This window comes from Lampris incognitus, chromosome 5 (assembly GCF_029633865.1).
Source record: "Lampris incognitus isolate fLamInc1 chromosome 5, fLamInc1.hap2, whole genome shotgun sequence".
NCBI classification, from domain to species: Eukaryota; Metazoa; Chordata; class Actinopteri; order Lampriformes; family Lampridae; genus Lampris; species Lampris incognitus.
The window spans coordinates 20,054,061-20,069,493 of NC_079215.1; the positions used below are offsets into that span (position 1 = coordinate 20,054,061).

The 15,433-nt window shown below is 42.4% G+C and overlaps 1 protein-coding gene across 1 annotated transcript in view; it reads right to left on the bottom strand.

Moving 5' to 3' along the window:
- Window positions 1–1,684: 1,684 nt before the first annotated feature.
- Window positions 1,685–15,433, bottom strand: part of slc24a2 (solute carrier family 24 member 2) — a 31,900-nt gene continuing 18,151 nt past the window's right edge. Inside the window, exons 2-9 of the mRNA XM_056280377.1 lie at window positions 14,118–14,147; window positions 11,218–11,329; window positions 9,600–9,677; window positions 9,133–9,212; window positions 8,590–8,727; window positions 8,122–8,211; window positions 6,330–6,496; window positions 1,685–1,934 (exon numbers count right to left, since the gene is read on the bottom strand). Coding sequence (XP_056136352.1) covers window positions 1,685–1,934; window positions 6,330–6,496; window positions 8,122–8,211; window positions 8,590–8,727; window positions 9,133–9,212; window positions 9,600–9,677; window positions 11,218–11,329; window positions 14,118–14,147 — 945 coding nt within the window. The remainder of the gene's footprint in view (window positions 1,935–6,329; window positions 6,497–8,121; window positions 8,212–8,589; window positions 8,728–9,132; window positions 9,213–9,599; window positions 9,678–11,217; window positions 11,330–14,117; window positions 14,148–15,433) is intronic.

Genomic DNA, 15,433 nt, shown 5'->3' on the forward strand with positions numbered 1-15,433 from the left:
TTAAGCACCCCCTTATATAAATGAGTAGGTTCAGAAAAAGAAAAAAAAACCCGTCTTCGGTAATTATTAAATCATACATTACAGTGGATTATACTAATCATCAAAAAGTCCATCATCACTTGTTTTTTGTGGCGGCGTGCCCTCACACGGCTGTTACCTGCACGTCATAATGCACCACACGGACATGTGCTCTGCAGAGTTACATTATGAGAAACTTCATGCTTTACCCCCAATACAGTATCACAGTAATCTTTTCAGCACTAAATGTGTTCTCACTGACACCAGCAATCCTGTTTTATCTGGGGTATTCAAGTATTCCACAAGTGAGTAAAGGCGAAGAGTGCGGCGCTCTTAGCTCATACTGCAAATGTGATACCTAAATATGATGGCCTAATATCAGCAGGTACTATATCAGACTACATAAATACTGTAGCAGATTTACTGAGGATATCTGCTGTCTGTGTTAATGCCATTGCTATCATGGTATGTAGATGATTCCTTTTAGATGGTTGTGTATAGACTATCGAGATGAGGACATGAAGATGCAGAGAAATAGCTTGCGCCAAATATGGCCTCAACTGTCTTGTAGCGTAGTATCTGAAATACTTTGTGTGTGGAAAACAGAGTAACTTTCTACACAAAACCAACAACGTAGAGTATGTGGGCTTGCATATCTCCCAAGAGATGAGATATGCAACATTTTCCAATACAGTTCTCAACACAGGGGCCCCAAAAGGCTGAAAAAATATCTTCTTGGCTGTCAAACTCAGACCGTTGAACTCAAACATATTGTTGTCGGCGTTGAAACGCCTTTTTTCCCCCTCCACACAAAAATTCAGGGCTCGTCCTTCAGCTCCATTTCAACATCAAGCATTAAAAGAAGTCTCTTTCAGCCCCAGATGAACAGTTTCCTTGTCCAACCTGGCTGCTAATAAGAGTGGTCTTAAGATATCTCTTTGTCATACTGCCACATTGTCCTCAGCTGGAAAAAGAAACAAGACAAAACAAAACAAAAATCTGCACTGATCTCTGGTTGCAATCTCCATCATGGATAGAGCTATTGTGGCTTCTCCATAGCGAATGGAGTCACGTGTAGAGAGAGACGTGCTTGTGTTGAGTGGCAAAATCACTCAAATCATTTGACAGGAAATGTCTGCCAATATATCAGCATATGAAGGCTGTGATGTATCCTCCCAAGTATGCAAAGTGGACTTACGTCACTTCGTCACCCTAATTCACAGCCTGGCCATGTGTATGTCTGCATGTGCATGTGCATGTGCGTGCGTGTGTGATTTCTCAGTGTATGTAAATTTCAGCCTTGATGTGCTGGTGTGGTTGGATTATGTATTGTGCAGGACTGTGTCTATGTAGTGTGTGTATGCAGTATATAAAGGGCCCAGGCTACAAGCATGTGTGGGAAGGCACAGTTCTGTGCCATTTCATGTGTGTGTTTGCATGCATGTGTGTGGGTGGGTTTGTGTCTGTGTATGCCTGCACGTGTGTGACTCAGAAAATAGATAGAGCTACGACCTAGTCTTGAAATATGAGCTTTTGTGAGCATGCTTATGCGCTCCTTTATCAATACAACTTAAGACTAAATGCATGGGCATGTTTTATTTCACTGTGTACACGTGTCTCTCTCTCTGTCGCTCTCTCTATTTCTCCCTCTCTGTCTCTCTTTCTCTCAGATGGAGACAGGGCAGATGATAACCTTGTCCTCCAGCATGACGCTGACGATCAGGAAGACAAAGTAGAGCAGAAACATAAGGAGACCCAGGAACTTGCTCATTTTCCACTTGCACATTGCGATGGAGATGATGACGAAGAGGAGCATGAGGAAGAGGAGCACAATGGCGCAGAACAGGCCGTTGCTGCTCACCTTCACCGCCTGGAAGTCATTGAGGATGTTAAAGATGAGCCATGGGAATGGCAGACTGGAGAGGGAAGAGAAGGGAGACGAGACATGGAGAGAAAAAACGAGGGAAAATGCATTAGAGAGAAAAGAAGGATAATGAGAACAAACTCGAATAGAGGATTACAGGAAAATCATCATCAAGTTCCTTTAATATTGCAAACAGTGCTAGTGTTTAGGCGTCTGGGTGGTGTAGCTGTCTATTCTGTTGCCTACCAACACGGGGATCGCCAGTTCGAATCCCCGTGTTACCTCTAGCTTGGTCGGGCGTCCCTACAGACACAATTGGCCGTGTCTGCGGGTGGGAAGCCAGATGTGGGTGTGTGTCCTGGTTTTCTGCACTAGCGCCTCCTCTGGTGAGGAGGAACTGGGGGGAATAGCATGATCCTCCCACGCACTATGTCCCCCTGGCGAAAGTCGTCACTGTCAGGTGAAAAGAAGCGGATGGCGACTCCACATGTATCAGAGGAGGCATGTGGTAGTCTGCAGCCCTCCCAGGATCGGCAGAGGGGGTGGAGCAGCGACCAGGACGGCTCAGAAGAATGGGGTAATTGGCCGGATACAATTAGGGAGAAAAAGAAATCCAAAAAAAAAACAAAAAACAAAAACCAGTGCTAGTGTTTGCAATAGTAAAAGACATTAGCCAGCTCACCACAGCGAACACTGTTAGGGAAAATCAAAATCTTTTTGGAACATTTGACACGGCTTACATAAAAGCTCAATGGGTCAGAATCAAAAAGAGAGGAGAAAACATTAAAAAAGTGTTCATTACTTACATTTACATTACAGTCATTTAGCCGATGCTTTTATCCAAAGCGACTTACAATAAGTGCATTTAACGTAGGAAATCAGGAGAACTACTAGTCATCAGAGGTCATAAGTGCATCTAAACAAGCATCTAAGAGTAAAACCAGTGCTAAAGCAAAAGTGCAAGAAAGAGATTTTTTTTTTAATGAGTGAATACAATAAGTGCTAAGAACAAGTAACAGGGTAGTAGTTCTTGAAGAGGTGAGTTTTCAACCTGCGCCGAAAGACGGGCAGCGACTCCGCTGTCCTGACTTCAGTGGGGAGTTCATTTCACCACTGTGGGACCAGGACAGAAAAGAGTCGTGATCGGGTTGATCGGCAGCAGGGGCCTCTGAGCGACGGGGCAACCAGGCGTCCCGAGGCAGCAGAGTGAAGTGGTCAGGCGGGGGTGTAGGGCTTGACCATGGCCTGGAGATAGGAAGGAGCTGTTCCTTTCACTGCCCTGTAGGCTAGCACCAGAGTCTTAAACTGGATGCGAGCAGCTACTGGGAGCCAGTGTAGGGACATGAGGAGGGGAGTTGTGTGGGAGAACTTAGGGCGGTTGAACACCAGACGAGCTGCAGCTTTCCGAACAAGCTCCAGAGGTCTGATGGCCGATGAAGTTAACACACCATTAATAGTGTATTGACTTTAAAATTAGCAACATGTCTATAGCAGTGATCTTTGGTAATAGGTGAAACTGGCAGAGAAGACAACACACAAAAGACACAAAATACATTGCTAGCATGCACTTGAAAGAAATACAATAAATACCAGAAGTCTTCAGTTGTAACCCGAATTGGGAATTTCCCAGGTAAAGACTGAGTCAAAATTTCACTTGTATGACATAAGTCTGTATACGGTGTATTTGCAACTCAACAATAGTTTGCATATTGATACAATATTGTAAAAATTACAGGAGCCTTATTAGGCATCAGCCTGCTTTGCTAGCAGATCAGCAGGTTTGCACATAAAAGGAGTTTGACTTAAATAAAACCACAACATAAAAACACAGGAAGGGCAAAAGTACAGGGCATCCAAACATTTGAAAATCTAAGAATATGGAAAGTTATCAAGAATAAAGTTTCTAAGAATATCTAAGTACCCTGGGGTATCTAACAATACTGTTGAAATTAGCAAGGGATTAAACAAATTTAAGCTCCATTAGCTTTCTTCTGCGGGGATAAGCACAAACCTTTTTAAACTCTGACCTTGTGTGCCTTCTCCTGATCTCTCTTGCTCTGTCCTCTCTTATCCCAAATCCTCTAATGTCCTCCCCTCGCACTTTACCAGCACCATGTATAGAAAGAGCCTGGCCAACCGGCTACACGGGCACCATATTGCCTACCAACTGGTGGGCAGCCCTACGTGCGCGCTATTCAAAATCGCTCTATGTCACGATCTCTCAAGCTCCACTTTCAAAGAAACAAGGGAAAACAGAGATGGCATGCCGGGTGAGGTTCTCAGGCACGGTGGGCGTGGCTATGGTGTGGTAGGCATGACAAATGCAGCGGCGGACATGATGAAAAGGACGCGTCAAGCAGGTACATTTCGAGTGTTGTGAGTGAAGTTGAAGTCAGCGTGAGCGAATTGGACGGTACTGGTGATATACTAGATATACCTATAACATGAGCGGATCCAGGGGGCCCACCCGGGCTGTGAATTTTTTTCCCCCAAACGACATAACGGAGAAGACATTAGCCTTGAGCCTTCTGATTGGTTCTGACCAGGATGTAGGTCGGTATACGTCATCAGCAGGAGAGCAAGGATGGCAATACCTTACATTTGCTCACGTGTATTTGTTTACACTTTGCTTTCGCTGGACTACTGTTGATACTGTATAGAGATCGATATTCCGAAAGTTTGGGTTCGGGCTTGTTTTGTGGTCTTCCTAAGGTTGTGTATTTCTTTATCACAATAAAAGGTCTCTAAATTTAAGGCAAAGTTCATGATTTTTGACATTTCTTACAGGTAAGGCACAAGTCATCCACAATTAGCAGTTAGCCAGCAGTAAGTGTACATTTGAGTGAATAATAGGTGTGATGCACAGATATAGAAGAGGAAACAATGGGTGTGATGCACAGATATAGAAAGTTTGACACCTGGAGTGTGTTATTTCTAAAAATAAAAGGTGTATTACATTTAATGTTACAAGTTGGCTTCATGGATAATGTGATTGCTGGACACCTGCTGAACTCCCGCAAGGTTGTCCAAAACAGCCCAGATTCCTCCTCAAAAATTTAGACCAGCCCAGCCTGCGAATCGTCACGGTCCAAACTGCCCTTCTTTGTGCATCCTGTGGAAATCGATGCATCATATGGCCTTGTCCCGGCCGAACGGAACAGCCCCAAGCCGCACAACACACCATTTCTCCTTCAACTGCTACAAATCGGCGAGAAATGGGCTGAAAATGCAGGAAAAATCATTCAAACATTATGATGACAGAGCCAGACGTTGGTAGGCAACATGGTGCCCGTCAAGCACATGGCAGGCTCTCAGCCAATCACAGCACGTGTTGCAAAGGTCAAGGATGGCCAGACTCTCTATACACAGCGCTGTACTTTACTGCTCCCCCTTCCTCTCCTCTCCTCTCCCCTGCCATTTCCACGACTCCATGTTACAATGTAAAGCTGAACATTTCAAAACAGCTGTCATGTTTCAGTTGTATATCAAACCATTACCACAAGCCGTATATATATTGCAGTCAACATTAATGTATGAGCCTTTTGGTGCTATTGTTTTAACACTGTTTCACCCTTAATTTCTGTTCCAAGTCAAAAAGACCGGTGTTAAATAACAACTACTAACCAAAGATATTGCAAATATTATCAATCACTGAGCTGAAAGTGATATATACTGGGTAGTTTAAAATACATCTTACAATTTTTTTTCTGCAAAATTTTACAATTTTGCAATGAAATCCAAAGTTGGTCTGGTAAATGTGACTGTCGAAAAGTGGCCTTCGTCCATTGCTAATTATTATCCCCCCACCCCCCACCCGTTTTTCTCCCCAGCTGCACCCGGCCAATTACCCCACTCTTCCAAGCCATCCCAGTCGCTGCTCCACCCCCTCTGCCGATCCGGGGAGGGCTGCAGACTACCACATGCCTCCTCAGATACATGTGGAGTTGCCGGCCACTTCTTTTCACCTGACAGAGGAGTTTCACCAGGGGAACGTAGCGCATGGGAGGATCACGCTATTTCCCCCAGTTTCCCCTCCTCCCTAAACAGGCACCCCAACCGACCAGAGGAGGTGCTAGTGCAGCGACCAAATAAAGTGTTCCTGATTCCTGACAAGGTCACACACCCATATCCAGCTTTCCACCCACAGACATGGCCAATTGTGTCTGTAGGGACGCCCGACCAAGCTGGAGGTAACACGGGGATTCAAACTGGCAATCTCCATTTTGGTAAGCAACGGAATACACCGCTACACTACCCAGACACCTAATTATTGAGCAGAACATGAGGAGTTAACACTGGGGCTAGTTAAGGCCCTTTAAAGGTTAATGATTTATCAACATTAAATCCAAATGATTCTTCAGAAAGTTCCACAACAAGATGAATTCAGTCATTCATGTGCTGCATATCCAAATACTTAGCTAGGGAGGTTGTGGTCAGACGGACTCACCCTACTGTAATATCGAAGATGTTGGAGCCCACAGAACTGGACACAGCCATGTCGCCAAGCCCTTTCCTCGCAACAATCACACTGGTGATTAAGTCAGGAATTGAAGTGCCTGCTGCTAATATGGTCAGACCCATGATTTCCTCTGTGATCCAGAAGGTCTCACCAACCTGAAAAGGCCAAGAAAAAGTAGCTTAGTGCTGCAAGATTTAGTTTTGCAAACATCATTTTGAATAGTGAAAATGTCCTGCCTCCCTTGGTTTATGTTGAAACGTCCAATAAACTTTCAGGATGAGTACAGCTGTCACATCTGACAGGTAAACCTGTGCATCATAATGTAAGTCTGTTTTAATGTGCATTACATTAATACAGATTTACATCAAACACCTATCTTTGACACTGTGAGAATCAGTTCAAAGTCAATGGAAAGAAGCAATATCATGCCACAAGTCATTGTTCTGTACCAAATGAGGGAAATGGTTGTTTGTAAAGCACGGCTACTAGAATGTCAGTTCCACTCCAGGTGAGTGTGAACTGTTAAAAAATGGAAGATAAATTAATTTTTGCTGTGTGCTCCTTCCCCAGACTGTACAACCTAGTATTCATTTCCTGCCATACATTATGTTTGCATTGAAAGTACAAGAACTACAAGAATAGATTAATACAAAGGGCTCTATTCTCGTGCGGCGCAGGGCCGGCAGAGACACAAATGCAAGCTAACTGGCAATTTCCCAGAGCACAAAGTTAATTTTTCCTGCCTGCACCTTTTTTGTAATTTCGGGGCCTGAAAGGAACCCACCTACACTGAGATGGGTGGGGTGGCACAGCTGGGGGAGTGTTAATACAAACCCACATTGGCACAGTATAATTGTGGTTTCAATTTTGGCTTGAAATTACACCTAGGCCTACACTGGCTCAGACCATGTCTAAGTGCTTTCTTTGTATGCTGCATTATAGTTGTTCTCTGTCGCTCTTAGCAGGCTATCAGAGATGTTAGCTAAGCATTGTTTGGTTGCTCACTGTGTCAGTTATTACACTGTAAATGGTGATTTCGGTGCTCAAAAAGAAGAACTGGATTACTGGAATTCTGATGCTGGTGTGGTTTTCATTTCAGAGGTCCAACCCTGCCTTTGCAATACCTGGGAACTATGTCTTATCTGTTATTGTTATTCTTTTTTGCCCTCATTTTTTAATAATTTTATGCCCTTTTCTACCTACCTTTTGCCCTGTATGGGACTTTTCAAATCTACTTTTCTTTGTACGAGTACGTTGGATCACAGTATAATGACAAAAGATTGCACTGAATCGAACTGAACTGAAAAGAATTGAACCGAACCGAACTGAATTGACAAATTGAAAAGAATTAAGCGACATGCTCTCTGGTATTTATTTTATGAGTCGTCCTCTTTATGTGAAACAATATCATCTATTTTTGATGAGCACCACTTTGCACATCAGACAGAGAAAGAATATGATAAAAGCACATGACAAGAACTGGCATGGCTGGTTTGAGGCTCCCGGTTTTTGTCGGTAAACCGGCTAGGGGATGTAAAATTTGACCAAGATGGTTGAGCTGAGGACTCATGCAGTGAAGATTAAGAGTTGAAAATTAATCAAACTGTGAATCTCAGGAGATTAAATGAGATTAGCAGCCACAGTACCGAATTCAGCATCAAGATTTGTGCTCTTCAACACGACATTTCTCAAGGATAGCCAAAGTTAAGGACAAGTGTGAGAAAGTAAAAGAACAGAGGAGATAAAAGTGTGTGTGTGTGTGTGTGTGTGTGTGGATTACCTGATGAGCCCACCACACCATTAGATAGGAGAAGAAAGCAATCCAACAAATGGAACCAAGGAAAGTGATAGGGAAGAACCTTGTAGATGACTGGAAAAAAGGTAATGAAATAAGTGTTTCCATCCATCCATAAATCAATCAATCAATCAATCATCAAGCAATCTCTTGGCAAGGTCCACAGGAACCTAAACAGAACTCAGAGGACCTTCAGGTAATAAAGATGCACTATTTAGTGTGGCAGCAAGACAAGTATGTGTAAATGTGATGCCAGTTGTATTTCATTTTGATGTAATTGTGTTATGAATCATTCATATTCTAACTGTGCATGTTCACCCCCATGCTTTCTTGCTAGGTGCAATGTAGTAGCACATACCAATGTGTGCTTATTTGCATTTGGGTTTACTCCAGCAATGACAGTTTTCACTTACGTGTGCAGGTAAATGTATGCTTGCATGTGTGTCTTCATACCTCTCTCCTAACATCAGGAATTGTAAGCCAGAGGGGCAAGACAATGGGGAGGATGAAGAGGTAGGTGAGCTGTTTCCTGGTGGTGTCTGGCCAGGCAAGGCTCAGAGGCTGATCTTCATCCTCGTCTTCCTCACTGCCCTGCAGAGGACAAGGACAGGGTGGAAGGTAAGAGACAGCAGCAGGAGTTAGTAGGAGAAAGGTTTGGTGCAAGTTTTAAAAAATGAACGAAGAAATAAAAACATAATGGCATATACGCGTGATCAGTCATGTAACATTCACATAACTTATATTTGTATTCATAAACAACTTCCCAATTGGTAATGAACTGTGTCACTCGGTTACAGCTACGTCACCTTCACTGGTTTCAAGGCATTGTAGAAATGTGTCTGGTGTGGGTGTAAGTTACATATTGCAAAGTCCCTCTCTTAGCCTGTTCTACGGGCCAAATTCATGTAACTCACACAGTAAACAATGATGGCAAAAATTCTGCAGACAGGCATTTGTGAAGATCTTAATTTGACTTGTGAAAGTTAAAGGCGGTACCTCGTTTCCTCCAATGCTGCCATTCATGGGCGGCGTCACCTCAACAGCCACGTTGGTACTGTTGGGAATTCTTCTGCCAGCTAAGAAAAAGAGAGTGGAAAGAGAGGAAGAGGAGGGTGAAAAAAGAGAGGGAAGGGGAGGGTGAATTCCTTTTCTCATGATGAGTTGTGATGGACAAAAATAGTCCTAGGATCCCACAGTAAAGGTTCTGATTTGTATAAATGTAATTTTCATAAACTGAGCAGCACAAAATAGAATGGTATACAGTAGGACATTGCAAACTACATCGACCATAGATCATCAATCCAGCGAATATTTACATTAAAACAAAAAACAAATGTAGCATGAAACAACCTTCTTGGTCACTTGTCATTTAGCCTTAGTTTTAATTTCCAGTGTTTTCTGATTAAACAACTTTAGAGATGTTAACTAAATAGTGCAACAGCAATTCACTGCGAAATACTCACCAACACCATTAGCAGTGTCCTCTTTACACTTCTTCTTGGCCATCTTGTGAAGGATTGATGCTTTCTCTTTAAATCGTCCTGAAACACAGTGATCAAAACCTTGAATCAGCTTGTTTGCATGTGTCGGTGCATGCATGCGTGTGTGCATGCATGCGTGTGTGTGTGTGTGTGTACTTATTTTTCTCATGGGGACCAAATGTCCTCATAATGATAGTAAATCAGAAACAAGCAACCTGGTGGGGACATTTTCTCGGTCCCCACCAACACAAGGGTTATGTCTGTAGGGATTAGGTTTACGGCTGGGATTACAGTTGGGGTTGTGGTAAGGTTTGGATCTAGAATTAAAATGATGCATTAAAATAAGGCTCAAGGTAAAGGTTACAGTTAGATTTAAATGTGGGTTATTTTTGTTTGTATTTTTTGGTTCAGTTTATGGCTGAGGTTAGGTGTGTGGTTGGGATTAGATTTAGGTTTAGGGAAAAGGGTTAAAGGCAAACAACGATGATTTTCAACAGTATCGCTATGTGCATGTTGTAGGGATAATATTCCATTAGCAATCAGAAAAACTGAGCAGTCAGGCATCTGGGTAGCGTAGTGGTCTACTCCGTTGCCTACCAACATGGGGATTCAAACCGGAATCCCCGTGTTACCTCCGGCTTTGTCGGACATCCCTACAGACACAATCAGCCGTGTCTGCGAGTGAGAAGCTGGATGTGGGTGTGTGTCCTGGTCGCTGCACTAACAACTCCTCTGGTCGGTTGGGGGGCCTGTTCAGGGGGAGGGGGATCTGGGGGAAATAGCATGATCCCACGTGCTACATCCCCCTGGTGAAACTCCTCACTGTCAGGTGAAAAGAAGTGGCTGGTGACTCCACATGTGTCGGGGGAGGCATGTGGTGGTCTGCAGCCCTCCCCGGATCGGCAGAGGGGGTGGAGCAGCGACCGGGATGGCTCAGAAGAGTGGGGTAATTGGCCAAGCACAATTGGGAGAAAAAGGGGGTAACAAAAAACAAAAAACAAAACAAAACTGAGCAGTCTTCTGTATGTCTCTGAAACACTGCTGAAATTGTCTGCTGGTGATGTCACTGGCAGATAATTAGAGAATGTGAAAATTTACTTCCTGGTGTGTATTGTATCAGAAAATGAGAATAAGAATGCTGCATTATAGTTATATGTAGCATTGATATCTACACTTATGGGTATTGACTGCATAGGCTTATCTGAATATCAGGAAGTAAGTTTTAATATTCATGGACTGTCCACAAGTGAAGTCACCAGCAGACACAATTACAATTTCAGCAGCTTTTCAGAGACACACAAAAGATTGCTCAGTATTATGGCCACTAACAGAGTCTTATCTTTACAACATTATACCTACATAGCGAGAGAGAGAGAGAGAGAGAGAGAGAGAGAGAGAGAGAGAGAGAGAGAGAGAGAGAGAGAGAGAGAGAGAGAGAGAGAGAGAGAGAGAAAGAATAATGAAAATTGAGATTGCTTCACTTAAAGGTTAGTCTTCAAGAAATCAGATTTTTACTCAAACATAAATGTCTGGTCCCCATGAGAATAGATAAGTAAATGTGTGTGTGTGCGCACGCACACGCTCTGTTGTTAATCCATACCCTCTCCACTAAGGGGGTCCAGTGTGTGTATCATCAGCTGGAAGATGCTGTTTCTCATCAGGGAGTTGTGTAGGGATGCACAGCTTCCTTCTCTCTGGAGTCGGGGTTTGGCCTGCACAGAAACAAAGCTTAGCATCTTTGGTTTGGACATCATATGTGGGGGTTGATTTAAAAAGCAACTAAACCCCTGACTATTTTAGTAACTTTGCTTAAATCTACACGTTAAAAATATCGCAGACTGGTCTTGGTATTCTGTGATGTTAGCATAGCAGGATCAACACAGTTGCGGCTAATAACATTAATAAATGGGCAAGGCTCAGCGTTTTCGGTTTTTATTTTTCAAAGCTGTCCAGCATGCCGAATTTCGCTACAAGAGGACACTGTTACATAACCTCACACGAACAGGAACAACTTTTGGATCCGTGGAAACATAAAATCCGGGTGAAAATCAGTTTAAACCGATCTGCTTCTTTTAAGAAATCTGGGTATTTTTCGGTGAAAATCGGTAAAAAAAACAAAAAACAAAACACTGAGCCTTGTAAATGGGTATGATGGATGTGGGTGTACCAGCACATCTTTCAGCACTGACAAACAGACAGACACAACAGAGCCAGTACTAAAAACTGTCAATAGTACTGTCAATGATGTTTCTTTGGCACACCTACATCCAACAGATCCATTATTAATGTTATTAGCTGCAGCTGTGTTTATTCTGCTATGCTAACATCACAGAGTACTCAGACCAGCCAGGCATGTTTTTAACCTTAACATGGTTTTTAACCTGTAGATGTCCGCAAACATGCTAAAATGGTCTGGGGTTTAGTTACTCTTCAAGATATTAGAGGTATGGTTTCCAATAATGTCCCATCGAGAGCCACAGGGTTTGGGTGATGGTTCCCTAGAAAATAAAAGCTCACAGGTTCTCATTCCAGCTAAACACAGCACCATCTGATTTCTCATAATAACACAGGTTCAAAGAGGAATAAGGGACGGAATTGGACAATCAAAGTGTTTGGCTGTGTAAAAACCTCAACAAACTTGGCTCTAAATCAAAAATGGTTGGAAGACACTGCTTTGATGCGAAGGTAAATTTATTAGTGACAGTGAGGCCATCAAGTGGTGGCAGATTGTAATCACATTACATTAAACTAACTGACTTTTTAATTGACTTCATAATATTTATATGATTAACCTTATGAGAAAACAGTATTCAGCCACTTGACATTTAAATCCTCTGCAAAATCCATCGCATGTAACTTTCCACAAAGAAGACAAATCAAACCTATACTGTAGAGTTTAACCTTTTGGTATTGGTAAATGCATCTGAAAATTCATTAATTCATTCAACAATATTGTTAACCCCTGTCAAAAACTCAGTTTACCCAATACTGGACTGAGTGAGTTTCACTGAAAGATAGATAAAATTTTAAAAAAAAAACTTGATAAAAACTAACCTGACAAAAAGCTGGTTTCATTAATCTCCCTGTTATTATTGGTTGAATTTACACTACCGTTCAAAAGTTTGGGATCACCCAAACAATTTCGTGTTTTCCATGAAAAGTCACACTTATTCACCACCATATGTTGTGAAATGAATAGAAAATAGAGTCAAGACATTGACAAGGTTAGAAATAATGATTTGTATTTGAAATAAGATTTTTTTTACATCAAACTTTGCTTTCGTCAAAGAATCCTCCATTTGCAGCAATTACAGCATTGCAGACCTTTGGCATTCTAGCTGTTAATTTGTTGAGGTAATCTGGAGAAATTGCACCCCACGCTTCCAGAAGCAGCTCCCACAAGTTGGATTGGTTGGATGGGCACTTCTTTGAGCAGATTGAGTTTCTGGAGCATCACATTTGTGGGGTCAATTAAACGCTCAAAATGGCCAGAAAAAGAGAACTTTCATCTGAAACTCGACAGTCTATTCTTGTTCTTAGAAATGAAGGCTATTCCATGCGAGAAATTGCTAAGAAATTGAAGATTTCCTACACCGGTGTGTACTACTCCCTTCAGAGGACAGCACAAACAGGCTCTAACCAGAGTAGAAAAAGAAGTGGGAGGCCGCGTTGCACAACTGAGCAAGAAGATAAGTACATTAGAGTCTCTAGTTTGAGAAACAGACGCCTCACAGGTCCCCAACTGGCATCTTCATTAAATAGTACCTGTTAGAGCCTGTTTGTGCTGTCCTCTGAAGGGAGTAGTACACACCGGTGTAGGAAATCTTCAATTTCTTAGCAATTTCTCGCATGGAATAGCCTTCATTTCTAAGAACAAGAATAGACTGTCGAGTTTCAGATGAAAGTTCTCTTTTTCTGGCCATTTTGAGCGTTTAACTGACCCCACAAATGTGATGCTCCAGAAACTCAATCTGCTCAAAGAAGTGCCCATCCAACCAATCCAACTTGTGGGAGCTGCTTCTGGAAGCGTGGGGTGCAATTTCTCCAGATTACCTCAACAAATTAACAGCTAGAATGCCAAAGGTCTGCAATGCTGTAATTGCTGCAAATGGAGGATTCTTTGACGAAAGCAAAGTTTGATGTAAAAAAAATCTTATTTCAAATACAAATCATTATTTCTAACCTTGTCAATGTCTTGACTCTATTTTCTATTCATTTCACAACATATGGTGGTGAATAAGTGTGACTTTTCATGGAAAACACGAAATTGTTTGGGTGATCCCAAACTTTTGAACGGTAGTGTATATTAGATATCCATTAAAAGACAAAGGCTGATGCTGATGTGCGAGTACGTACTTTATTATTTGAGTTTTTATTTTCTGCTAGTAAGGTTTCATGCAATATTGCCAGATTTAGCCAAATCGGGGGGGGGACATCATTTTACAGGTGAGATAAATACTTGTTTCAAAAACGTTTTTCACACACAAGCCAGCAACTCACCATCAGTTTGTTCTCATCTTCTCCATTTGCCTTGAAGGAAAAACAGAGAAATACGAAAAAAAAGTATTAAAATCGTGTATTAACGTCACAAATGCATAACTTTAAACTTGCAGTGCAGAAGTTCTGTCTCCACCTTCTGGCAGTGAGAGTAATTACTTTTCTTTCAGCGCTCACACGAGGAAAAGTTACATCAACGGATGTCAGTGTTTATCCTCACAGTCAATCGCTTTCTTTTTTCTTTTTTCTTTTTTTACTTTAATCTTTCCTCCGAACGCCAAGTTTATTTTTTATCTTGAGCGTCAGAAACTTTTAGGTTTTCCCGACATTGCCTCCAAGCGCGGAAGCTTTCTGACAGAAAGCCCTGAATGCAAGCCAGTCAGAGGCATGTGAACACTCGTCACACGAAAGCTCAGCTTTTTCCCCCCTTTATTTTACAAAACACATGTACATTACATTATGAACAAACAAAACTCGTCATGCCAGGGGTACATACACAGGAAGTTCAGCTCTGGCAAAGCATCGTTGCTGGTTGACGTAAAACGCATCACTATGCATCGCTTCCGTTTGACTTGTAAAAGTCCCGTACTCTAGCTTTAATTTCAGGTTGTTTTTTGTTTTAAGACAGATAAAATGTGTATTCAATCATTGTCTTTTGGAATTACATTCATAGACAAATAAAAATGGATTGCTTGAGTAGGATAATGTAATTCATAAACATACGCTTCGTTCGAAACCGTCATCAATTTCCTTAATTGGAGAGTATGTTTTGTTTTTTTGTTTTTTTTTAAGCCAAGTCATGAGGCACTGGCTGGATATATTTTCAAGAGGAGACCTGTTGGTCGGGTGAAAAGTTTCAAGTTGTAGATATCAAGTTGCATAATTGTGGGCGTAACTTGATATGTACAACTTGAAACTTTTGCATGTCGTTGAAATGTATCCATGGTAAATCCTGCATCGCAAAATATATACCATTGTCAATAGCACAAGCCAACAAACAGGAAACTGGTATGACCGCTGCAGTAGAAACCGGAAGTCGATGGGCTACAGTTATACACAGAGTATATTACCCCACTCTTCCGAGCTGTCCCGGTCGCTGCTCCACCCCATCTGCCGATTCGGGGAGGGCTGCAGACTACCACATGCCTCCTTCGATACATGTGGAGTCGCCATCTGCTCCTTCCACCTGACAGCAATGAGTTTCGCAAGGAGGACGTAGCACGTGAGAGGACCACGCCGACCAGAGGAGGCGCTAGTGCAGCGACCAGGCCACATACCCACATCCGGCTTCCCACCCGCAGACACGGCCAATTGTGTCT